Raw genomic sequence first — 26,345 nt, 5'->3', positions numbered from 1 at the left:
CCAGCCTTAGGTGCTATTGTGCTTTTGCCACTACCACCAGATGCACCACCACCACCATCAGTACCAGCTCGCAACCATCGCCCATGGCCTCTTCCGCCTGACTTCCTCATTTTTTGGAAAATCTAACCAAAATAACAACTGTTATATGGTACTGTAAAACAAGGTAGAAGGTGTATATAAACGTGTTGAGATTTTTAAATCTCCCTTTTTTTGAGGGGAGACTGAACAAAAAATCCGGCCCTGTGCAAAAAACAACACAATGTAAGTGGCAGAAAGTGGCTGGCTGATGTACGACAAACTAACAGGACAGAAGTATATCCACTTTGTGAGAATTTGAATCTCCCCTTTTTTTTGGGAGACTGAACCACAACTTAGGCCCAGTGTATATAACAACGCAATCTAAGTGGCAGAAAGTGGCTGGCTGATATACGACAAAGTGCAGGATAGAAGTATATCCACTTTGTGAAAATTTGAATCTCCCTTTTTTGGGGGGAGACTGAACCACATCTTAAGCCCAGTGTATATAACAACGCAATCTAAGTGGCAGAAAGTGGCTGGCTGATATACGACAAACTAACAGGACTGAAATATATCCACTTTGTGATAATTTGAATCTCACTTTTTTGGGGGGGAGACTAAACCAAACCTCAGGCCCTGTGCATAAAACAACACAATGTAAGTGGCAGAAAGTGGCCGGCTGATATACCACAAACTAACAGGACTAAAATACCGTATTTTAGACGACTGGGTGTATAAGACGACCTTAAATCATAAAGTAGACCTCAGAAAAAGTATAAAACCACTATTTATTGCTTAAAATCAAGGCGACGAACCCAACCCATAGTGACCAATAAACAAAAACAAACCAAAAAAATACAAAACGTGCTTTAAAAACACCATTGAACTAATGGGGATGGCTATATCACCCTAGTCAGGTAAACTAGTTTATAGCACGTTTTGTATTTTTTTGGTTTGTTTTTGTTTATTGGTCACTATGGGTTGGGTTCGTCGCCTTGATTTTAAGCAATAAATAGTGGTTTTATACTTTTTCTGAGGTCTACTTTATGATTTAAGCTGTATGTACCTCGTGCTGATATAAATTTTTGAGAGTACGTATAAGACGACCCCCAACTTTTCCAGTTAAAATATAAAATCTTCTCAAAAGTCGGGGGTTGTCTTATGTGTCGGGTGTCGTCTTATAGGGTGGGTGCGAAGCAATCTGCGGTCCACGTATATAGTGGGGGGGAGTGGTCCCGATGATGATGTGAGGGAGCGCCTCACCAGGAAGGTGTAAGTGAAGCAAACTGTCAGCATCTGGGATGCCAGGGGTATGCAAAAAACAGAGAGAGCGGTGCTGTGCCTAGAAAAACACTCCTCTTTCACTCATCTGGCTCACCTTTGTATCCTATTATCTCCTTCTCTGCCTCTGCTTCACTTACACCTTCCCGGTGAGGCGCCCCCTCACCTCGTCATTGGGACCGCTCCCCCCACAATATGCGGCAACCGCAGATTACTCCGCATCTGCCCTATAAGACGACACCTGGCGTATAAGACGACACCCGACTTTTGAGAAGATTTTCAGGGGTTAAAAAGTAGTCTTATACGCCAGAAAATACAGTATATCCACTTTGTGATCATTTGAATCTCACTTTTTTTGGGGGGAGACTAAACCAAACCTCAGGCCCTGTGCAAAAAACAACACAATGTAAGTGGCAGAAAGTGGCGGGTTGATATACCACAAACTAGCAGGACTGCAGTATATCCACTTTGTGAGAATTTGAATCTCACTTTTTTTGGGGGCAGACTAAACCAAACCTCAGGTCCTGTGCATAAAACAACACAATGTAAGTGGCAGAAAGTGGCTGGCTGATATACCACAAACTAACAGGACTGCAAAATATCCAATTTATGATAATATGAATCTCACTTTTTTTTTTGGGGGGAGACTAAACCAAACCTCAGGCCCTGTGCATAAAACTACACAATGTAAGTGGCAGAAAGTGGCTGGAAGATTATGAAAAAATACAAGGACTGTAGTACAATTTCAATCTCCCTACAATGATCTCAGGAAAAGTATGGCAGCAATAAAAAGGACTGCTGCACACAAAAGTATGGACAAATAAACAAGATAACTGTGCAGAAAGGAGCAACAGGATTTTTGCTTTTAAAAAAGCAGTTGGTTTGCACAGCGGCATGCAAACAGCAATGCAGCTATCAGGGAGCCTTATAGGGCAGCCTAATAAGTTACAGAGCTGATGCACAAAAATATAAACTCCACTGTCCCTGCAAATAAATGGTGGTGTTGGACAGTGGAAATCGCTACAGCACAAGCAGTTTCGGGGCTTAATCTTCCCTCCCTAACTATATCCCTTCTTCTGATGAAGCGGCAGCAACCTCTCCCTATGCTACGATCGGCAGAAGTAAGATGGCGGTCGGCGTACACGCCCCATTATAGCCCCTTTGATGCTGCAGAAAGCAAGCCAATCACTCTCATGCCCTTCTCTAAGATGGTGGGGACCGAGACCTATGTCATGACGCTGCCCACATTCTGCATCCTCCTTCATTGGCTGAAGAATGGCGCTGAAAGCATCATACGAAACGCGACTTTGGCGTGAAGATCGCCGACCTCATGGCCGATCCCACACTAGGATCGGGTCGGGTTTCATGAATCCCGATTTTGCCGAAAGTCGGCGATTTTTGAATTTGTCTGATCCGTTTCGCTCAACCCTACTTAATATACATTATTTTTTTCAATGAAATACATCTCTTTGCTTTTCAATAGTAACTACTTTATTAAACAATGGCAGCAAAAACAATGCTGGAAATCTAAAAATTCTATGTGGTAGAAAAATGCCCTATTTGGAACTTCAAAGAGGCATTTTTACAAGGGATTCCGAGGTTTAACCCAATAGGTTTATTTTCTTCCTCTGTTGTCCTACTGCATAACAATTTTGTCCTCGAGGAAACAGAATATGTGTACTCACTATGCTTTAGTAATACTCACCCGAATGGTCTATAATGATTTATGACAAGGAGTCTGAGAGATATTGATTAATTAACCAATCTAATGGATTTTTAGGGGTAATAAGTGATGTGTTCGAACATTATTGAAAAGATACATCTTTACATAGGGGGTGGACTGTTGCGCTAGAAATTACCAGATTTGTCCTATTGTATGTCTAAATGGCTAATTCTGGACCCTGTGGTCTCCCTGTATAGCGTACATACCGGAAGTAGCAATCAAGTGATGAGTGTCATGTGACAAGTATCTTTTGATAGTCACATGATCAACAGGAGTATGACACACAGGAGAGGCACGTCTGGAAGGTACGCTGCCCATCGGTAATCGATCACACAATGCTGCACTGATGGTGGATGTCTCCTGTTTAGTTGTCACGCACACATTCTGGGGCAGCGCACACCATTTGAAACACTTTGATGAAGACTGAGGGTGCGCAGGAAGTGATGCGCACAACAGGCACATGCGTGCCATTGGCCCTCTCTTTGGAATTGGAAGAGACAGGAAGTCTGTAAGCAGGAAGTGCATGCATTTCATTGACAAACATAGCTTGAAAGGTGTGCATTCCGGCTTCCAACCTTTCAGGGCTTGATATTAGTTAGCTGCTTGATTATTGCTTACAGCTGTTGCAGATGTGAGGACCCTCGGATTGCAGCTTGGTCCTAAGAAAAGGTTAGTTATACCAGTCATTGACCAAATCCACCATCAAGATACTGGGGATAAGATGTATGAAAATTACCATATTGTGTACTTATTTCCCCTGAGGAACCAGATAGGGAGAAATGAATTGGAAGCCGTATGTTTTTGTTCTAAGGCTGTCCACTTTTAGGGCCAGATGTGGACTGCCCTTGTCAGGGCGGAAGCTATGGGGTAACAGGGTCATAATAATGTAATCAGTGTCTACTAGAGCCTCTTGCTGGCTCCACCTGTCTGTAACAACTGATATGTACAGGACGGATGTTTGATGTGATGATCATCTTCCTTCATCCTCGGATGTAGGAATTAGGGTGAGATCATTACGATTTTCTTTATGCACACCTAGATTTAACTGTATGATTTAGGATGAATATGTGACCACTGTCACTGTATGGGACATCAACACCAATACGTATTCTATGGATGACCTGAACCACTGTCAGCTGAACTGTCTCTTTTATACTTGCGTGGGCTGACCTATTGGGTTAGTTTGTTCATCTTTTGTGCCTTTTGGTTTTGGTAATTTGGTTTGATTCTACAATATTTAGTAAAAGTAATATTTTAATAATCTCGCTTGGTAGAATGATGTAAACAGTCAGCAGGAGTAGTTACATTACAGTGTTAAGAGGTCAATACAATATTGCACCCTATTAAATGTCTTTTGTATACCATGTGATTGACAGGATATAGATACTCATACTGACTTTGGTGTACTTTATCTGTTTCCTGAACTTTAAACCTGACCCAGCATGTATTACTACCATTATGGGCAGCATAGTGGCTCAGTGCTTAGAATTGTTGCTTTCCAGTGCTGGGGTCAGTCCTAGGTTCAAATCCCACCAAGGACAACATCTGCAAGGAGTTCGTATGTATCTTCTTGCTTTGGTTTCATCCAGGTACTTCGTTCCCCCCCTCTCCAAAAACATACTGATTGGGAATTTAGACTGTTAGCCTCAATGAGGCAGTGTTGTCAATATCTGTAAAGAGCTGTGGAATATGATGATGCTGTTTATAATAGCCAAATAATAAATACTACTCATTCTCCTTGACCCTTTGCTTGCTTGATGATTTTGCCTTTGATTCCATCCTCCTGGTTCTGACCCCAACCATGCTCTTGACTACATTACTGCCTGTTGATTTTGTCCTTGCCCTAGTACTCTTCGTTCTGCTCAGGTATTTAACTTATTTACTGCCAACTCTCTCCATTGGCCAGTAGCTACTCTGTAGACATAAGACAAAGGACTTTGCGTCGAAGGCGAAATGACGTTATAGGGGTGAAATGGTGAAAATGGAAGCCTTCCCCGAAACCTGTTAAACAGGGTAGCTAGCACAAAGACTTTATATGCTAGGTTTCCACATAGAGTCCCGACCAGATAGTAAGTATGTATTGAATTCAAAAGTTTCCTTCCTTGCATATGATGCGTACATGAATAATAAAAGCTATGTGTAGTCTGCAAGAAATAAAATGCTATAAATAAGACATCGCACATATGAGTTATAAAATTCAACATAATTCAGCTTTCTGACATTTTAATGTACTTTACAAATAATTCCATATTTGAACCAAACATGTTTCAGTCAAAATATAGTATGTACTGTAGCTCACATATGTCTAACAGACGAGTGGATCTGCAATTTATTGTAACTTCATAAAACATTAATAAACACTTGAAACCAGTAAAACATCCAGGCAACCCAAGTATTACGGTAAGTATGCAGTCCTATTATTTCCAATCCAAGCATACCATGTGGTGCTTCAAAACAGATGTCAGTGGTCCAGCAACAGTGTCGATTTTGCGTAGTAAAATTAGTTCTGATTTCATTTTATACATACTGTACTCCTTTAAAGTTTTAACTGAGACGCCAACTAGATGCCTAATAAACTATGGTATTTACGTGAGAACAACAAGTAGCAAGCTTATACGCTCAGTACACTATAGAAAAGTACCTTTGGTGTCTTCATTGGAGCATAAACAGATTGTTTGGCTTTGATATTACAGATACATAAGGGATATATGCACGAATAGGATATCAGTGGTTTTGTGTTGCATTTTATATACTGATTTAAAAACTAGGACAATACAACATCAATAAGACATAAACGGTAGAGGATATGAGATGACATATGGAATTCATAAGGGTTGTGTTGTTGTTCATCATCGACCATTTTACTCATTTACAATATGTTGAGAGATAGCATTCCAGCCTTTTGTTAAAGGGTACATGTCCCCAGGACAGTTTCTCTGCATTCTTTGCACCTGTAAAATGCTTAAAGGGGATCGGTCAGCAGGTTTTTGCTACCACACGTGAGCGCCGCATAATGTAGAGGCTGAGACCCTGATTTCAAAGATGTATCACTTAGTTTACCAGATGCAACAGCTGTGATGCAATCAGAGTTTTCAAATGTAGCATAGCTGATAAAGCTAACCCCGCCCACACAGCTCTTGTGTACATCTGTCTATTGACAGTGAGCTGCTTATTACTGGGGGTGTGGTCAGATCAGGGCTCATGTGCACTGTGGGTCGAGCAGTGGTAGTCTCCTGGTGATAAAGCTTTCATTGTATGGAAACTGCAGCATACAGCCTGCAATTTGTGTGTGAGCAGCTAAATTATGCTGCCCCCAGATTACATAGCAAATACCTGCTGATAAATTCCCTTTAAAATCTAAAGGACTAGTGGGTGCAAATGCATACACTAAGTAGCTCCCTAAACGCTGTTATTTCTTGGAAATAGCTTACATTCATTCCCCTCCCACCTACAATTCCTCTACAATATTAAGAAGAGCTACAATCGTTCTCGTTGCACTTTTCTCTGCCGCCCTGCTCTGAAGACTGGGCTCACTTCTTCCTGTTTGGTGCTTGCACGTACAAGTTCAGCTTTGATATTGTAGGTCAACATATGTTAATAGATTATAACAACACTTCCATTTTCAGAAAAGAAATATGAAAAAAAAAAATCAATTTAATTTGCTCTTCTGAAGCAAAAATGTAATTCATGATTTACCAGAGCATACATATTCCTTAGCATAACGCACTAAGTGAGCAATCCTCATGTTTCATGGAAAGTAGACTACATTTATGACAGTACATGATATATACCATCAGCAGCCTTCTTTACATTGGAGAAGCCATATTTTCATGAAATATAGGTACAAAATATATTTTGGGACAGATTCCAGTACTTGCGTTTTTCTAGTTGCTAGGGCTTTAAAAACAAAATATTTAAAAAAAAGTAAAAAAAAAAAACAAAAAAACCCAATGACTTTATTTTACAAAATAAGAGCCTGGGAGATTACTTGTAGTTTCCAATCTGAATAGCGGAGCGTTCATAAACACATCTGAATGTGGCGGGTTGGATTTCCCAGTACTGCACAGGATTGCTGAAGAGGCTGATTCCTGTGTATGAAGCCTTCTTTGTGTTGTATCCAATAGGACAAAAGTCATTTGTTGTAACAGCAGCAATTTTGTTATTGTGAAGATAGATAACCTGTAAAATACCATTATAGCATGTGTTAGGATTGCTAATTGTGGAGACTTACTGAATAACTTCACAAAAATAATCAGCAATTGAATTATAGCAATGGAATATGAAAAATGGCTCATTAAAAAATATTAATTCTAGAGCTACCCGCAGTAGTAAACCATGCATGTGCGGTATATTTGAGGAGACCTAAAGGTAACTATTGGGCAATGAAAATCCCCACAGTTGTCTTTAGAACCCTATAGACCTCCAATTGTGCATGCCTATAGTCCATAGACAGTAAATAAGTAGGCAGAATACTGTTTCCAGGCACAGAGAATCCAACTACCTAAGGCTTTTCTCCCACAATGAATTTTTGATTTAGTTTTTCTTTTGCAGATTCTCTGCACCCATTAGGCTGCGTTCACACAATAAGTTTTGGTGCGTTTTTGACACTGCGTGTTTTTGCTGCATTAAAAACGTAGCATCTTAGTTCCAGCAAAGTGGATGGGATTTATAAAAATCTCCTGCCCACTGTGGTTTTGTTTAACTCAACGTAAACTGATCTGCGGTGCGTGTTTCAAATCCGTAACATGTCAATTTCTCTTGTGGGTACGCTCAGATTTCTGTGTGGATTTTCCCTATAGAGTTGCATGGCGCGTATCCGCTGAAGAAACGCATTAAAAACGCATTCAATCCACACCTAAGTATATCAATAAAGCTTGGAAAACCCAAATACCAGGAAGTTTCAAGAACAAAGCAGCTTTATTTAAAACATGACACACTAAAAAAAAGACAAAAACCGCAGAGTCAAAAATGTGATAAAAACATGCTAAAAAAACTGCACATAAAAGCATAAAAAATGCAAGTATCCCAATTTAAATAATAGGTGCAGAAATTCTGCAACACCAAAAAGTCAATAAAAGCTCAGTGTGGGAACATAGCCTTAGCTAAATTAGGTTACTTGCTTTTTTCATTGTGTTTTTGAGTGTGTTTTATTTTAATATACAATTTTTACATGTTTTTGACCTTGCATCTATTAGGCTACGTTCACATTTGCGTTGTTGGGCGTTGCGTCGGCGACGCAACGCACAACGCATGCAAAACGCATGCAAAAACGCATTGTTTTGTGACGCATGCATCCATTTTTGGCTTGATTTTGGACGCAAAAAAATGCAACTTGCTGCGTCCTCTGCACCCTGACGCTTGCGCCAAAAATGACACATGCATCACAAAATGCAAGACAACGCATATCCATCCGCCCCCATGTTAAATATAGGGGCGCATGACGCATGCGTCGCTATGCGTCGCCGAACCTGCGCCCGACGCAACGCAAATGTGAACGTAGCCTTAGTTGGTATGTCATGTTTTAAAGATGGCTGCTTTGCGTTTGTACTTCCTGGTATTTTGCTCTGACAAAATGTTATTGATATAGTCATGTTTGGATTAAATTCATTTTTAGTGGGCATGAGATTTCTATAAACCCAATCCACTTAGCAGGAACTGTAAGATGCTGGGCTTTTTTGCAAAGTAAAAATACACGTAAAGAACTAACTCCTAAAAACTCATAGTAGGAACTTAACACAGGACTGATCATGCTTGTTACTTACAATAATGCAGGTAAAAGAGAAAATACTGAAATTATCTAATATATACAGTAGATATACTGTACATACGTGGTCAAAATTGTTAACCCTCGTTTAATGACAGAAAAACCCACAATGGTCACAGAAATAACTTGAATCTCTCAAAAGTAATAATAAATAAAAGATCTATAAAAATGAACAAATGAAACAGACAATTGCTTTTCAACCATGCTTCCACAGAATTTAAAAAAAATTAAATCTCTTGAAATAGGCCTGGACAGAAATGATGGTACCCTTAACTTAATATTTTGTTGCACAACCTTTTGAGGCAATCACTGCAATCAAACGATTCCTGTAACTGTCAATGAGACTTCTGCACCTCTCTACAGCTATTTTGGACACTCCTCAAGAGCAAAGTGCTCCAGTTGTCTCGTGTCTGAAGGTTGCCTTTTCCAGACAGCATGCTTCAGCTCTTTCCGAAGATTCTCAATAGCATTTAGGTCAGGACTCATAAAAGGCCACTTCAGAATAGTCCAGTGTTTTCCTCTTAGCCATCCTTGGGTGTTTTTAGCTGTTTGTTTTGGGTCATTATCCTGTTGCAAGACCCATGACCTGCGACTGCGACTGAGGCCAAGCTTTCTGACACTGGGCTGCACATTTCTCTCTAGAATCCCTTGATAGTCTTGAGATTTCTTTGTTCCCTTCACAGATTCTAGACACCCTGTGGCAGATGCAGTAAAGCAGCCCCAGAACATAACAGAGCCTCCTCCATGTTTCACAGTAGGGACAGTGTTCTTTTCTTGATATGCTTCATTTCTCCGTCTGTGAACATAGAGCTCATGTGACTTCTTGACTCTTTAGTTACTATTCGTATTATCAGTCTCCCTGATTTGTCATCAATTTTCCTCTTGTGGCCAATGCTCTCACATATCTGAAAAATATGTGTCCTGTAGTCACAGGAACATCAAGCAACTTGGAGATGGTCTTATAACTTTTACTTTTAGCAGGTTTGTTTATAATTTCCTTTCTACTCTCCTGAGACAGCTCTTTCCTTCGCTTCCCCTGGTCCACGTTGAGTGTGATACACACCATGTCACCAAACAGCACAGTGAGTGTCTGTAGCCCTATATACAGGCCCACTCAATGATTCCAAGATTTTAGACACCAGTGATGCTAGTTAGTGGACACACCTTGATTTAACATGTTCCTTTTGTCACATTATTTTCAGGGGTACCATCATTTCTGTCCAAGCCTATTTCATGAGTTTTATTTTTGTTTAAATTCTGTGGAAGCATGGATGAAAAGCAATGTCTGACTTTCATTTGTTCATGTTCATAGATTTTTAATTTATTATTACTTTTGTCAGATTCAAGTTATTTCTGTGACCATTGTGGGTTTTTCTGTCATTAAACGATGGGTACCAACAATTTTGACCATGTGTGTATATATATATGAGTAATCTTAAAGGGGTTATCCACTTTTTGCAAATTTGGTCCATAGGCTCAGTTATGTTTTAAAAACCGTAAGCTTTGCTTACCTCATTTGTCTTTGCCACTGCCCTTGTCTCTGTTGTTTGGCTGTAGCGCTAACATCCTGACAACAGTGCAGAAGCCAATCAATAAACTCAGCGACCCTTGTTACTGATATCTGTAGAGTTTCTGAGTTCAGTGAGTGGCTGCAGCTGAACATCAGAGTCTAGGCAAGGGGTAGAGAAGGAAGCCTGGATCCCTCTTTTACCTTAGTGTCCTGTTATATTTTTATAATAGTTCATAATTGACACTTTACCTGTATGTACTTATGTTCATTGAGTCCTGCAGGCACCTGAGTAAGGCTGTTATGGTCTAAGTGTAGCTCCCGTAAATGTGGAACATTGGAAATGGATCCATTTTCAACATTAATAATGCTGTTATAACTCAATCCTAACCTGCAGAAATAATAAAGTGTTTAAAGTAAGAAAAAGTATAACATTCAAATATCTGTCTATGTTAGGAACTTCATTTAGGAAAAATATGACCATATATACTGACTTTACAGTCACAGGTTATTCTGTAATATCCAGCAAGATTCAAAATTATTATGGTTGCCATTGGAAACTGTCAGCAAACTGATAAACTGACAGCACACCACTAATAAATTATATATATTTTTGCAGCTGTCTCATTCATGGAAATGTGGTTTAGAAAAATCCATATACCGTATATACACGAGTATAAGCCGAGATTTTCAGCCCATTTTTAGGCTGAAAGTGCCCCTCTCAGCTTATACTTGAGTCATTGTCAGCGGGGGGTCGGCGGGGGAGGGGGAGCGGCAGCTGTCACATACACACCCACCCCGATGCGGTCCCTGCATCTCCGATGGTCTCTGTGCGCTGACAGCTTCTTCCAGCGTTGAGCGGGCACATGGTACCACTCATTACAGTAATGAATATGGACGTGACTCCACTCCTATAGGGGTGGAGCCGCATGTTTTTTACTGTAATGAGCGGTAACAGTGACCACTCAACGCTGGAAGAAGCTGTCAGTGCCCGGAGAAGACCATCAGGGAAGCTGCCAGGGACCACGCCAGGAGCAGGTGAGTATAATGTGGAGGGTGAGCAGCATTGCGCGATATTCACCTGTCCTCGTTCCACCACAGTGTGCCGCTCCGTCTTCCGCGGCCATTATTAACCTTTATGCAGCATCATATGGGGCAAATGTTTCTATGGAGCATTTTATGAGGCAATTATTAACCTTTATGCAGCATTATATGTGGCACATTTTCTAGAGAGCATCGTATGGGGCCATAATCAACCATTATGCAGCATTATATGGGTCACATGTTTCTATGGAGCATCTTATGTGGCCATAATCAACCATTATGAATTTGGACGCGACTCCACTCCTATAGGGGTGGAGCCGCATATTTTTTACTGTAATGAGCGGTAACCTGTGACCACTCAACGCTGGAAGAAGCTGTCAGTGCCTGGAGAAGACCATCAAGGAAGCTGCCAGGGACCACGCCAGGAGCAGGTGAGTGTAATGGGGAGGGTGAGCAGCATTGCGCGATATTCACCTGTCCTCGTTCCACCACCGGGTGCTACTCCGTCTTCCGCATCCTCTGCTGTGACGCTCAGGTTAGAGGACGCAATGAAGTGTATAGTGCACGGAAGACAGAGCGGCACCCGGTGGTGAAACGAGGACAGTTGAATATCACAAGTGCCGGGGGCCTGAGCGAGGAGAGGTGAGTATGTCATTTTTTTTAACATTATCAACATTAGTGCAGCATTATATGTGGCAAATATCTCTATGGAGCATCTTATGGGGCCATAATCAGCATTTGTGCAGCACTATATGGGGCAAATATCTCTATGGAGCATCTTATGGGGCCATAATCAACATTTGTGAAGCATTACATGGGGCAAATATCTCTATGGATCATCGTATGGGGCCATAGTCATCATTTGTGCAGCTTTATATGGGGCAAATATCTCTATGGAGCATCTTATGTGGCCATAATCAACATTTGTGAAGCATTTTATGGGGCAAATGTCTCTATGGAGCATCTTATGGGGCCATTATTAACCTTTATGCAGCACTGTATGGGGCAAATGGGTCTATGGAGCATGTTATGGGGCCATTATTAACCTTTGTGCAGCATTATATGGGGCATATTTTAATATGGAGCATCTTATGGGGCCCATCATAAACTTTATGGAGCATTATATGGGGCATATTTTGTCTGGAGCATCTTATGGGGCCCATCATGAACTGTATGGAGCATTATATGGGGCTCCTGATTCAATATGGATATTCAAAAACGCTTAACCTACTGATATCTCAATAAATTTTACTTTTATTGGTATCTATTTTTATTTTTGAAATTTACCGGTAGCTGCTGCATTTTCCACCCTAGGCTTATACTCAAGTCATTACGTTTTCCCGGTTTTTTGTGGCAAAATTAGGGGTCTCGGCTTACACTCGGGTCGGCTTATACTCGAGTATATATGGTAAATGCCACATAAACAGGATGTTGGACATTATTACTGGAAAGCATCCAGTATAGGGAACATTCTTACTAGAAGGGGTCCAAGATGGAGGATATTATTAAATTATAAGGGATGAGAAACACATATGTCTTTATAGGATATAGAATGCAACAAGGGCTATTACTTTTGACCAAAATATCGGTGGGTGCTCAGGTCCAAATTTAGCACCAGAGCCCATCGGACTCTAGTTATGCCACTGTTCACTGGTTGTTGATGCCAGATTGCTGTTAGCACCACCCTGTGGTCGGCGCTCATAGCAATGCTGTAATTCCGCTACATAGGGGCAATCTGATCATCGCCCCTATCTAGCAGAGCGGATTAGGCTATGCCAGCTTCTAGCCTCCCATGGAGCCTATGGAAGCATGGCAAAGGTAAAAAAAAATGTTTTCAAAAATATCAAAAAAATAAAAAAAAACATAAAAGTTCAAATCACTCCCCTTTTGCCCCATTAAAAATAAAACAATAAAAAAATAAAACCTACACATATTTGGTATCGCCGAGTTTAGAATCGCCCGATCTATCAATTTAAAAAAATAATCTGATCACTAAATGGTGTAACGAGAAAAAAATTCAAAACGCCAGAACTATGTTTTTTTGGTCACCACAATATTGCATTAAAATGCAATAACGGGCGATCAAAAGAACGTATCTGCACCAAAATGGTATTGTTAAAAATGTCAGCTCAGCACACAAAAAATAAGCCTTCACGCAGCCCCAGATCATTAAAAATGGAGATGCTACCGGTATCGGAATATTGTGCAATTTTTTATTTTTTTTTTGCAAAGTTTGGAATTTTTTTTTACCACTTAGATAAAAAATAATCAAGACATGTTTGGTGTCTATAAACTCGTAATGACCTGGAGAATCATAATGGCAGGTCAGTTTTAGCATTTAGTGAACCTAGCAAAAAAGCCAAACAAAAAACAAATGTGGAATTGCATCTTTTTTGCAATGTCACCGCACTTGGAATTTTTTTACACGTTTTCTAGTACACGACGTGGTAAAACCATTGGTGTTAAATATCAACAAAATGCTTTGTTTTATTATATACTTGGTTGTCTTCATTTACTCCATTTTCGTTTCTTGTGTATATTATATATGCGAGTACTTCACCTTTTTATTAATAACTTTTGGGGGAACATTCTATTGTAGTTATGTCTCCAGCCCGTTATATTTTTTTGTGCTATGTCTTTTTCCTAATTATCATGATGTATAAACATTGAGGCTGTAACAAATAATGGAAGGCTGGAGGAACTGCCTGTTATTTACATACACTAGTCTGGTCCATAAATTGGACCAGCATAGTGCATGCTAGGACTTTTACATACAGACAGTGGTCCATGTGGAATATTGTCCATGTGCACTGACTGGCACATTGTGTAGAATGGATCCGCATGCTCTCTGTATGGTGTCTGCAGCGCACATGGATGTGACCGATACATATGATACGCTTGCGGCTTGCAAGTTATCCACGTTTACTATTTAGGGCTTGAAACTTTAACGCTCTAGTAATTCAATATGGCTGCACGCAGCGTTCAGGCAAACTCTTGTCAGTAGCCTACAGCTTCATGAGTAGCAATCACAAGGCCTAATAAGTGTCAATGGCCTTCAGGATGCTGAGCAGGCAATTGGCTGCAATCAAGGACTAAAATCGAAGCTAAATCAGAGTAGTTTAAATCTTTTTGCTCATTTTTAGCATCCAGATGTGCTTGAATATTTTAATACATGTAATTTAATGTCTTTGAATATATATTTTTTTATTTCTGTATATTTTACATTATGGATGACAAATACCATGCTTATGCTCTATAACTTTTTACTACCATTACATCCCCCAAGGTATGCAATATAATTTAAGTGCCTCTCGTGCTTGTAGAAAAAAAAAAAATACGGCACATTTCTGTGCACGCCTGGAATGTGTTATCCGAGAACACAGCAGGTATTTTCACTGTGAACTGTATGTTAGTGCTTGTTATCCAAGTATTGCTGCCCCCAGGGTTCGCACGTGTTTCAACATAACTGTTCAACCTCCAATATTATGTTAAATTGATGTCAAATCACTTAATCTTCTACCAAGTGCACATCTCATGTTTATCAGAATAGATTCAATCCTTCGAAGTATTATGGCTAAAGTAAGGTTTTCTAAAAAGCAGCTTATTAAATGTGGAATTGATCCTAAATGTATGCTTATGAATTATTCTTTAATCAGTAATTCACAAATTTATTAAAAAGCCCCCAGTAAGGTGAATTGGCCTTATTAAAGGGACTGTCCTCTACTGGAAAACCACAGTTTAATCAATTCAGGATCTCTTGGCAGTGCTGTTCCAGTGTACCCTGGGGGGGTGACGCTGCTGTGTCACTTAAATACTGCAGCCAATCAGCGGCCACTGACTAGCTGCAGCTTTCAATATTTCATCACGCAGACATCCAATCGGACATAATGGCCACTGATCTGATTGATGACCTGCAGTTGATTAGTGACTATTGATTGGCTGCAGAGTGAATTGGGGTTGGGGGCAGAGGGGCATATGCTGCTCCACCAGCAGTTGTGTAAGGCCGCAAGACCTAGAACCCTCAGGTGTTTTACGGAAATTTAGGACAATTAGCTGTGAAAATAAAAATAAAAAAATACATTTTTTCCTGCAAAAATGTTGATTTTGCCCCCAAATTTTCACTTTCACAAGGGTAACAGGAGAGATCGGACCATACAATTTTTTGTGCAATTTCTCCCGGGTACACCAATACTCCACATGAGGTACAGATACAGAACTACTGTTTGGACACATAGCAGGGCTCGGAATAGCAAGAGCCACAATTGAATTCTAGAATGTAATTTTGGCTGGAATGGATTGCGGAGGTGCCAGAACATCAGAGCCCCCCTTTATGTGACCCCATTTTACAAACTACACCTCTAATTGAATTCATCTAAGGCTGCAGTGATTATATGAACATCACGAGTGTGTTACAGAATTTTATACCATTGGGCAGTGAAGAAAAAATAATTACCGTACACTTTTACCACAAAAATGTTGTTTTAACCACATATTTTACATTTTCACACAGGGAAATGGGTTAAAATGGAACTAAAATGTTTCACACAATTTCTGGTATACTTAAAGAATACCCCATATGTGGCTGTGTGGTACTGCTTAGCCACACAACAAGACTCAAAAGGAACAAAGTGCTATATGACTCTTAGAGCACAGATTACCCTATAATATTTTGCGGACACTATAAATGCCTAAGTGCAAGAAGAGCAGAATCACCCCTAAAGTAACCCCATTTATGTTTGGCTACTATCGTACACTAAAAGATTCTTTTTTTGGAAAACAAGTTTGAGGGCTGTAACTTTTCAATATTTCTGCTGACAGAGTCATGCGAGGGCTTCTTTTTTGTGGGACAAGTTGATGTTTTTACTTGTACCATTTTCGGGCACATAACATATTTATTGCTTTCTATTCTGATTTTTGAGAGGCAAAATGAAAAAAGCAGCAACTCAGGAATTGTTTTTTGGTTTATTTTTTATGCCGCTCACCGTTTAGTAAAAGTGATAAGACAGTTTTATTCTAGTCAGGACGATTACAGCGATACCACATTTATTTAATTTTTTATGTTTTGGTTGCTTTTACATAATAAAAACTATTTTACAGAAAAGCAATTGTTTTTGAATTACTGTGTTCTGAGCTATAGCTTTTTTATTTGTACTGACGATGCTGTATTGCAGCATGTTTTTTTGCATTACAAGATGATGTTTTCAGCAATACCATTTTTATTTACAATCGACTTTTTGATCACTTTTTTCCCTTTTAATGAAGTATGATGAAAAAGTATAGTTATTTGCAATATTTTCTTTTTTACAGTGCTCACTAAAGGCGTTAACTAGTGTAACAGTTTTATAGATCAGGTTATTTTGGATGTGGTGATATCAAATATGTGTACTTTTTTTGTTTATTTTTTATGGGAATCATTTTTTTCATTTTGTCTTTCATATTTTGTGATTTCTGAAAAAAGTGTACAATTTTTTGAAATCTTTTTTCACTTTTACATTTTAACTCAATCGGGCAGTATGGGGGACCTGATTAAGCAGCTGGTGAACGCACAGCAGCAGCAGCATCAGCTGGCACATGAGGAGACAAGTAAGCTGCATATCGAACAGATGCAACAGCAGCAGAATCAGCAGCAACTCCACCAACAGCAGCAGTCCTAACAGGACCAGTTCTCACAAAAGCAGCAGCAGATTGAGCTGCTTTGCAGGGGCGGTTCATGGAAGGCTGGAAGCTTGTTCCCCAAGTTTAGGTGATGACATATACGTCCGGAGGGCGCTAAAATGAGCGATGCACAAAATGACACTAGGTGATGATGTAGAGGTGGTTTTGACTGTGTTTGATTAAGTAGTAGTGCTGGAGAAGCTGCTCCCCGAGCACTGTGCAGAAGTGTCAGCCCCTTATCTAACTGGCGGACCCCAGAAAGCTTATTATGACTTGGCTTTACAAGCCTGGGAATATGCCAAATTTAAAACAAAGACATTGGCACGCTCAGGGGTCACTATGTCTGACAGAGCCCAAAGGGTTCATCACTGGGCATATTATGGTGACAAACCCCCTCGACCTCAGATGTTTGACCTACTGCATCTGGCTCAGAAATGGTTGTAGCCAGAGTCCTCCGCTCCAGCAAAGTCGTGGGTTGCGCAGGGAGGCCCCCGGAATGTAGACTACCTGCTAAGCCTCATAGAAAGGTACCAGCTGGTCAAAAGGTCCCTAAGGAAGCTAGGGGGTGGTTCATGTCCATACTGAGGAACCCATCAGGAGCCCAAGTCTCAAAATAGGGATAATAAAGCCACCACTGGGGGGAGTCATAGATCCCAAGAGATTGCTGAGGGTTTGCCAAGGGCCGTTGGTAAAGACTTGCTCTGCTGGAGATGTCATGGTCTGGGAAATATAGCTGCCCATTGTCCTTTGTCCTCTAAGAAGATGGACTGCAACCTAGGAAGGCACTGCTCGTACTATGCTTATCCCACTTGCAGTCTGGGCTATCAGCTCGGAGAGGGGCTGCAGTCATGTCCCATGGCCATAAATGGTGTGCTGATGTCAGGAGTCTTTGACTCAGGGAGTTTGGTGACTGTGATATGGACCACCCTCACCCACCAGTTGATCCCATGGAAACATGTAAGTGTCTGCTGTATCCACAGGGACACCAAGGACTATTCCATTGACAGAGTGTCTATAAAAACAAACTGTCGGGCTGAGACCCATGAGGTTGAGGTGGATAAGGACTTGCTACACCAATAAAAGGGCGGGACTTTAGCCTGTTCTGGGATTTATGGCAGAAGGAGGGGATACCAAATGTCTCAGACATGAGCCAGCTCAACTCTGATGAAACCCCATCGCATTGAGAGGTGGCTAAGTATCCCTTGTGTGTCCTGGCTAGTGACAAGGATAAGAGGGTGACTAGTGAGGCCGAGATTCCTGAACTGGGGGTTTCTGGGACTGCTTGAATGTGGAATCTTACCCTAAAAGGGGCAATTGAAAATGTGACTGTGATAAATGGGGCTGACCAAGAGTACGAGGTCGACACCAGGTTCCCTTACTTTGCAGTGAATGAGGAATTGATTTACTGGGTCATGAAACAGCGATGGGAAGTATTACAGCAGCTCTTAGTCCCTTGACCTTATAGATGTGGTGTACTAGACCTGGCCCAATCTCATGTGTTGGTGGGGCATCTGGGCACAGATAAAACCCAAGAATGGGTCCTACAAAAGTTCTACTGTTCAACAGTTCAGTGAGTTGCTTCAGCAGAACTGGGACCAGTTCCAACACAAAATCCAGACTAAAATGCATGTGAGGGTGAATCAAAAGCCATATAGGATTCCCTAATCCCCTTGCGAGGTGAGCTCGAAAGAAGGTAAGGAGAATGTTGAGCCTGGACGTCATGTAGGAGTCAAAGAGTGGTTGGTCTTGCCCTATTGTTCTTATGCCACAGCTGGATAGACAGTGGTGCTTATGTAATGACTACAGGAAGCTTAATGAGATGTCCAAGCTCAATGCATATCTGATGCCCTGAGTCGATGAGCTCATTGAGAGGCTAGGGCCAGCCAGATATATTACCACCCTGGACCTATCAAAAGGGTATTGGAAAATTCCCCTATCCCTAAGTGCCAAGGAGAACATGACCTTTTCTACACCTGAATGGTGTTTTCAGTATACCCAGATGCCATTCAGACTTCAAGGAGCATAAGCTACTGTCCAAAGGACCATGGACCAAAACCGAGCCTCTCACAAAAAGTAAGCCGCCACTTATCTGGATGACATTGTCATCTTCTGCCCTTGTTGTGGAAGTCAAATGCAGAAGGTCTAGGTAATAGACGCACTGAGGAAGGCAGGGTTTACCATCAACCCAAAGAAGTGCACCCTGTGGAAAGAAGAGGCAAAATACTTGAGTTACATCGTTGGGAGACACCATATAAAGCCTCATGTAGACAATGTGAAGGCAACCCAAAAGTGGCCACAACTGGACTCATAAAAAGCATGTCAGGATGTTTCTAGGAATTGTGTGATACTACCTGCGATTTGTCCTGAATTTTGCAATGATAGCCAGCCCCCTGACTGATGTTCTCAAAGGCACAAAGACATTGATGGCCAAATGGTCCTCTGAAGCAGAGAAGGCATTCCAGCCATTCTTGGTTGCACTGAATGTCACTAAGGAGTTTGTGTTCCAAATGGACACCTACGACATTAGGGTGGGAGGTGTGTTGTCCCAGGAGATAGTTGGAATGAATGTCCAGTCCTATACCTAAGTAGGAAACTCTTCTCCTGTGAAAAGATCTATGTCATCATGGAAAAATAATGCTTGGCCATCAAATGGGCAATTGATGCCCTAAGGTACTACCTGCTAGGCTGTAAGTTCAGGCTAGTCTCAGATCATGCACCACTGAGATGGATGAGTGAACGGAAGGGGAAGAATGCCTAGGTGACTAGATGGCTTTAAGTGCTCCAGGACTTTCATTTTCATGATGAGCACAGGCCAGGAAAGCTGCATGGGAATGCAGATACCCTGTCCAGACTCCCCGTTTAACAAGTGATGGTGCCCAAACCCCTGGCTTTGGGCAGAGGGGGGGATATGTGACAAAGTCGCTGGTAAAGTGCTGGAGGGGAGATATGTTTTGCTGCGCTTAATGGCTTCAGTGATGTGAAAGCCAGAAATTTTACTTCAGCACAGTAAGTGCTGCGAGGGGTTAACAGCCAATCTATTTTAAGGGCTGGGTTTTGTGTGGACAACCATAGAGCTGGTGGAAGGTTTTTCTCCACCCGAGGGTGTATTCTGGGGCTTAAATAGATGGCCTCCAGAGGTAGTCATGGTTCAGTAGGGCTGGAGAGAGGAACTCCTGCTGTTTGTATCCTGAGGAGGAAAAACTGAACCTGTGCTATCTCTGTATTGCTCCATAGAGCAGTTCCCCGCAAATGTATGGACTGTGTTACAGCATTTTGTTCAACTTGTTTCCCTGTTTTCCCTGAAGGGCTGTGTTAATTTTTCCCTTCATTTTGGACTATGCTGTCTATCTAATAAATCAACAGAAGGCTGAAAAAGACAGTGTTCCTGTTTTCTACCTCCGTGTACCACTGAATTAGCTGAACTACCACAAAGGGTTAAAGAGGTGCTCAGTACACTTGAAGGATTTCACTCTGACTCTTAACATTGTGTAATGTACTATTTGGATTTGGCTGTTTTCACACTCTTTGTGCTTGTCACATTACCACTCCATATGCAATTTGCATATAGACAACCTTCCACCTGCTTTTTCTTCTGCTGCTTTCATTGTTTCAATTGAGAAAAGCAGAAGAAAATGAGTTTGGTATGTGAATGTATGAAGGCAAACTGCATATGGATAGGTGATGTGACAAGTGCAGAAAGTGTAAAAAAAAGTTGAATCCCAACAGTATACTGTATATCTTTTGAGGGTGAAAATAAAGTATCATAAAGTTTCTTTTCATTATTTTTAAAAGGTAGTGTGCAAGAGAGCCTCACTATATAACTTTTGCAGTGTTCAGTTTTTGTCAACACAACTTGCTGCTTTATGAATATGGCAAAAGTATGAGAATAATTTGAAATATCCAATCTACAGACTTTTCTGACATTTTATTCTGTTCCCATCTCTATAGTTAGCATGGTTTTGCTCCTGTATCTATTTAGTAAACTCAGTTCTGTACTGTATTCATGTAGTAAGCTTGATTCTGTTCCTGTTTCTATGTAGTAGGTTCAGTTCTGTTACTATATCTATGTATTTGGCTTTTTATGTTCCTGTGTCTGTGCAGTAACCTTGGCTGTTCTTGTATCTATGACTTGGTTCTTTTCCTGTCTTGATGTTGAAAGCTTGGTTTTGTTGCTGTATGTATGTAGTAAGCTCTGTTTTAAAAGTCTGTTACTTCTGCTGCTTCAGTGCAGAGGCCAGAGACAAGCAGACTAAAGACAGGCTGCGGCAACTTGAGGGCTACTGCTTTGTGTTTGCCTCACAGGCAAAAATTTGCTAGCCAACCCCAGGCTGGATCGACACTGCTGTCAGAGGTGAACATGCTGTATATTGTTTTCATTTTCTATGGGGTCCTGATTTGATTATGCTCTGTAGATATATTCTGTTCGAACCACTTTAATGTTTTTTTTTGCAAATCAACAACACTGTATTCAATATCTCATCGAATGACACCAATCCTATGTCCAGATGTAAGTTTGACTAACGTGTATTCATATACACTTTTCCACATGTACATGCAGCTGAAATGTATTGTGGGGCAGAGACCAGCTGGCTTCCTGAACTGCAATACATGCATCCAGCCAATCAAAGGCCCACAGGTGATACTGGCATCCCCTTCATGGGTTGTGCCTGGCAGTGACATCATATTCCGTTGATGCACAGTCCAGGATGAGGGATATTTTTACTGGAAAGGGTCCATGATGGGGGAAATTATACCAGGAAGGGGGCCATGATGGGGGGACATTATTACACAAAAAGGGCCAGGATAACAAAATGATTACAGGCTAGGGGCATTTTTACAGGATGGGGACAGAATTTGGGACACTATCACATTGGGGTCAAAAACATATGTCTTTATAGGATCTAGACCCATACAAGGGCCCATACATATGTGTAACTTGCTGGAGGGGGCCCATGTCTAAATTTTGCACTGCAACCCATCGGACTCTAGTCACACAACTGTGTACTGGTCCTTCATATGTCAGCTCCTCGAGCTGAGCCTGCTTCTTTGCTGGCAGTCGATGACTGTATTATTTAGCTATCATCCATCTCTAACATCTGTGCTTTGCCCGTAACTATTAACCTGTTGAATGACACAAATAATCTCAGACAGTGGCATTACCAATGTGTGGCCTTTGGGGTACGCTGCTCTAGCCACCCATCAGCCCCCCTGTGACACAATTTCAGGGGGTTCCCATTTTGGACGTGTGTCTGCTTAAGACCTCTATGATTGTCATGATAGAGCTTCTGCAAATGCCAGCTGAGGGTAAAAAAAAAATGTTTTAAAATTCTGAAGAAAAAAATCTCCAAGTTAAATGTTGATTGTAAGCCCCAATAGAGACAATGATGATGATGTCTGTAAAATTCTGTTTAATTAATGGTGTTATACTGTATAACAAAGAAAAATAACTAAGGGCTCATCTCCACTTGTGTGAGAAAAAAACGGTCCGATTTACGGACCGAAAAAACTGATGTAACGTCTGCGAGTGCCATGCGAGTGCCATGCGAGTGTCATGCGAGTGTCATGCGATTTTTTTATCGCAACATCCGTATGACATCCGTATTGCTGTCCGATTTTTACGCACGGGTCTCCTTTGAAAAGCCGGTAATTCAGCGCAGAGTACAGTAAAATCACAGTGACAGGTTAGATTAGAGTAGATATATACACATAGAATAGGTATATATACATATATATATGTCAGGGAGACACCTATATATATATATTTATATTTAATGCAGCGCTAGATAGCTTTAAAGCTGGTAATTCAATTACCGGCTTTTGCTTTCTCCTTCCTAAACCCGACATGATATGAGACATGGTTTACATACAGTAAACCATCTCATATCACCATTTTTTTTGCATATTCCACACTACTAATGTTAGTAGTGTGTATATGCAAAATTTGGCCGTTCTAGCTATTATATTTAAGGGTTAAATAGCGGAAAAAATTGGCGTGGGCTCCCGCACAATTTTCTCCGCCAGAGTAGTAAAGCCAGTGACTGGGGGCAGATATTAATAGCCTGGAGAGGGTCCATGGTTATTGGCCCCCCCTGGCTAAAAACACCTGCCCCCAGCCACCCCAGAAAAGGCACATCTGGAAGATGCGCCTATTCTGGCACTTGGCCACTCTCTTCCCATTCCCGTGTAGCGGTGGGATATGGGGTAATGAAGGGTTAATGCCACCTTGCTATTGTAAGGTGACATTAAGCCTAATTAATAATGGAGAGGCGTCAAATATGACACCTATCCATTATTAATCCAATTGAAAGAAAGGGTTAAAAAAATACACACACACATTATTAAAAATTATTTTAATGAAATAAAAACAAAGGTTGTTGTAATTTTTTATTTAACGCCCAATCCACTCAGTGAAGACCCTCGTTCTGTGACAACAAAAAAATAATAAACCAACAATATACTTACCTTCCACAGATCTGTAAAGTCCAACGATGTAAATCCTTCTGAAGGGGTTAAAACATTTTGCAGCCAGGAGCTTTGCTAATGCAATGCTACTCCTCGCTGCAAAACCCCGGGGAATGAGTCTAAATATAGATCAATGAGCTATATTTAGCTTCATTTGCGGTGAGGCGCCCTCTGCTGGCTGTTCATAGATCGTGGGAACTTATTGGGAATATATTTGTGGGAAGCACCAGGATGCCAAAATGGAGAGTGAAATAAAATATTAAGGGAAAAGGTATAGGGTAAGATTTCCAAATTAAAGTAACCACTGGTGAGTTACTACTACTCTCATCAGTGTACGCCTGCGATTGGTGATAGGAGCAAGAGCAGGTGACGCTGATGAGAGAAATACTCTCATTAGCTATAGTACTCTCATCAGTTGACGTCTGTGTGTTAAAATAAAGATGTCAATGTGATATAGTGCAGTCAGTGCATGTGTATTTTACTGTACATTGTATTTTTGAATAAATTAACTAAATAAAAAAACGGCTTGGATTCCTCCATAATTTTCATAACCAGCTGAGGGAAAGCCGATGGCTGGGTGCTTATGTTAATATTCTGGGAAGGGGCTAAAATCCATAAAGGTTCCCAGGCTATTAATGGGAGATGAATATTGGCAAATCTGTGCATCTCTGCCAGTCCAGTCTGTGGTATCTGTCTGTCATTTTCTGCCACAGAAACAATACTGTAAAACAGTGGGCCAGATTTATTCGATAGTCTCCCATCAAAAAAAAAAGAAGGGGAGATTAATATTGGCAAATCTGTGCATCTCTGCCAGTCCAGTCTGTGGTATCTGTCTGTCATTTTCTGCCACAGAAACAATACTGTAAAACAGTGGGCCAGATTTATTCACTAGTCTCCCATCAAAAAAAAAAGAAGGGGAAATTAATATTGGAAAATCTGTGCATCTCTGCCAGTCCAGTCTGTGGTATCTGTCTGTCATTTTCTGCCACAGAAACAATACTGTAAAACAGTCGGCCAGACTTATTCATTAGTCTTCCATATAAAAAAAAGAAGGGGAGATTTTTATTTCCAGTGTGTGCATCTGCGTCAGTCCTGTTAGTGGCATATCTGTCAGCCACTGTCTGCCACTGAAGCTGTGTACTGTAATACAGTGGGCCTGATTTTCCCTGCAGTCTCACACACCTATAAAGGGAGATTTAAATTCACAACAATTTTGCGTCCACCTTGTAACTGGTTTTACAGTACCAAATACTGTTTGTTAGTTTGGTTACATATTTCCAAGAATGAGGAAGTCTGGTGGAAGAGGTCGTGGCCGTGGGCGGTCATTGCCAGCTGGTAATGATGGTAGTGGTGGTGGAGCATCAGGTGGTCGTGGGAAAAGCAATATAGCACCTAAGTCTCGAGTTGTTTAGCTACCGTCATCGTCTGGCTACACAAGGCCTCGAACGCTCCCTTTTCTGGGAGTAGGAAAACCGCTTTTAAAGCCAGAGCAGCAGGAACAAGTTTTGGCTTTCCTTGCTGACTCTGCCTCTAGCTCTTTTGCCTCCTCTTCGGAAAGTGCAAAATGTAAAAGCAGCGCGTCGTCAGTGGATGTTCTGGTCAGGTACAAGTCGCTTCCTTGCGTTCTTCACCCAGAACAACAGAGAAGGATGCATCAGGCGACACAACGGGTTACTCCATGGAGCTCTTTACACATACCGTTCCTGGGTTAGAAAGGGAAATTGTTAACAGGCCATGCCCATTACAAGATGAATCAGACATGGAGTGCACAGATGCACAGCCACAGCCAGATTATTATGCTGTTCCTTTGACTCAGGTCACAACATTGCCCTCGCAGTGTACTGATCCAGAATCTGACCCAGATGAGACTATGGAGCCCCGTCACGAACGCTATAGCACCGGCTTACACGGTGACACAGAGGAAGGTGCACAGGACATAGAAGAGGAGCTCATAGATGACCCAATTGTTGACCCTGATTGGCATCCATTGGTGAACAGGGTGCAGCCAGCAGTAGCTCTGAAGCAGAGGAGGAGCCGCAGCAGGCATCAACATCGCAACAGGTTCCATCTGGCAGGCCCGTATCTGGCCAAAAACGTGTGGCAAAACCAAAACCAGTTGTAGGACAGCGTGGCCATCCGGTTAAAGTAGCTCAGTGTGCAATGCCTGAAAAGGTATCCGATAGTAGGAAGAGTGCAGTCTGGCATTTTTTTAACCAAGATCCAAATGATCAGTGCAAAGTCATCTGTAAGAAATGCTCAAGGACCTTCAGCAGAGGTCAGAATGTTAAAAATCTAAATACAAGTTGCATGCGTAGACATTTAGCCACCATGCACTTGCAAGCCTGGACTAACTACCAAACGTCCCTTAACGTTGTTGCACCCTCTCACATTGAAGCTAGTCAGCAATGCTACATCCCTTCCCTCACTGTAAGCCCACCGTTTACCACACCACTTGCAGCAAATGTGGAGGTTTCGTCGCAAGGCCAAAGCAGTCAGGGAATCACCAGGTTCTTGGTAGGAAACACTGTATGTAGGCCAACAGCAAGAATACCATCACCAACCCTCTCTTAGTCTGCCATGTCCACCATCACCCCCGCTAGTTCCACCATATGCAGCACTCCAGTCCAGCTCACCCTACAAGAGACTATCGTTAGGAAAAGGAAATACTCATCCTCTCATCCACGTACACAGGGTTTGAACGCCGACATTGCTAGACTAATCTCGTTAGAGATGATGCCCTAAAGGTTAGTTGAATGCAAAGCTTTCAAAGCCCTGATGGACTACACTGTACCACGCTACGAGCTACCCAGTCGACACTTCTTTTCGAGAAAAGCCTTCCCAGCCCTACACCAGCATGTAAAAGACCTCATTGTCCATGCACTCAGGCAATC

The 26,345-nt window shown here is 41.4% G+C and overlaps 1 protein-coding gene across 1 annotated transcript in view; it reads right to left on the bottom strand.

Annotated features, from left to right (window-relative positions):
- Positions 1-5,228: 5,228 nt before the first annotated feature.
- The window catches only part of DCN (decorin), a 223,667-nt gene continuing 202,550 nt past the window's right edge, over positions 5,229-26,345 (bottom strand). Inside the window, exons 7-8 of the mRNA XM_069764368.1 lie at positions 10,546-10,684; positions 5,229-7,201 (exon numbers count right to left, since the gene is read on the bottom strand). Of these exons, the coding sequence (XP_069620469.1) occupies positions 7,007-7,201; positions 10,546-10,684 (334 nt within the window). The 3' untranslated portion in view covers positions 5,229-7,006. The remainder of the gene's footprint in view (positions 7,202-10,545; positions 10,685-26,345) is intronic.

Source organism: Ranitomeya imitator, chromosome 4 (assembly GCF_032444005.1).
Source record: "Ranitomeya imitator isolate aRanImi1 chromosome 4, aRanImi1.pri, whole genome shotgun sequence".
NCBI lineage: Eukaryota > Metazoa > Chordata > Amphibia > Anura > Dendrobatidae > Ranitomeya > Ranitomeya imitator.
The sequence above is the reverse complement of the archived record's forward strand: the minus strand, read 5'-3'. Positions and strand labels throughout refer to the sequence as shown.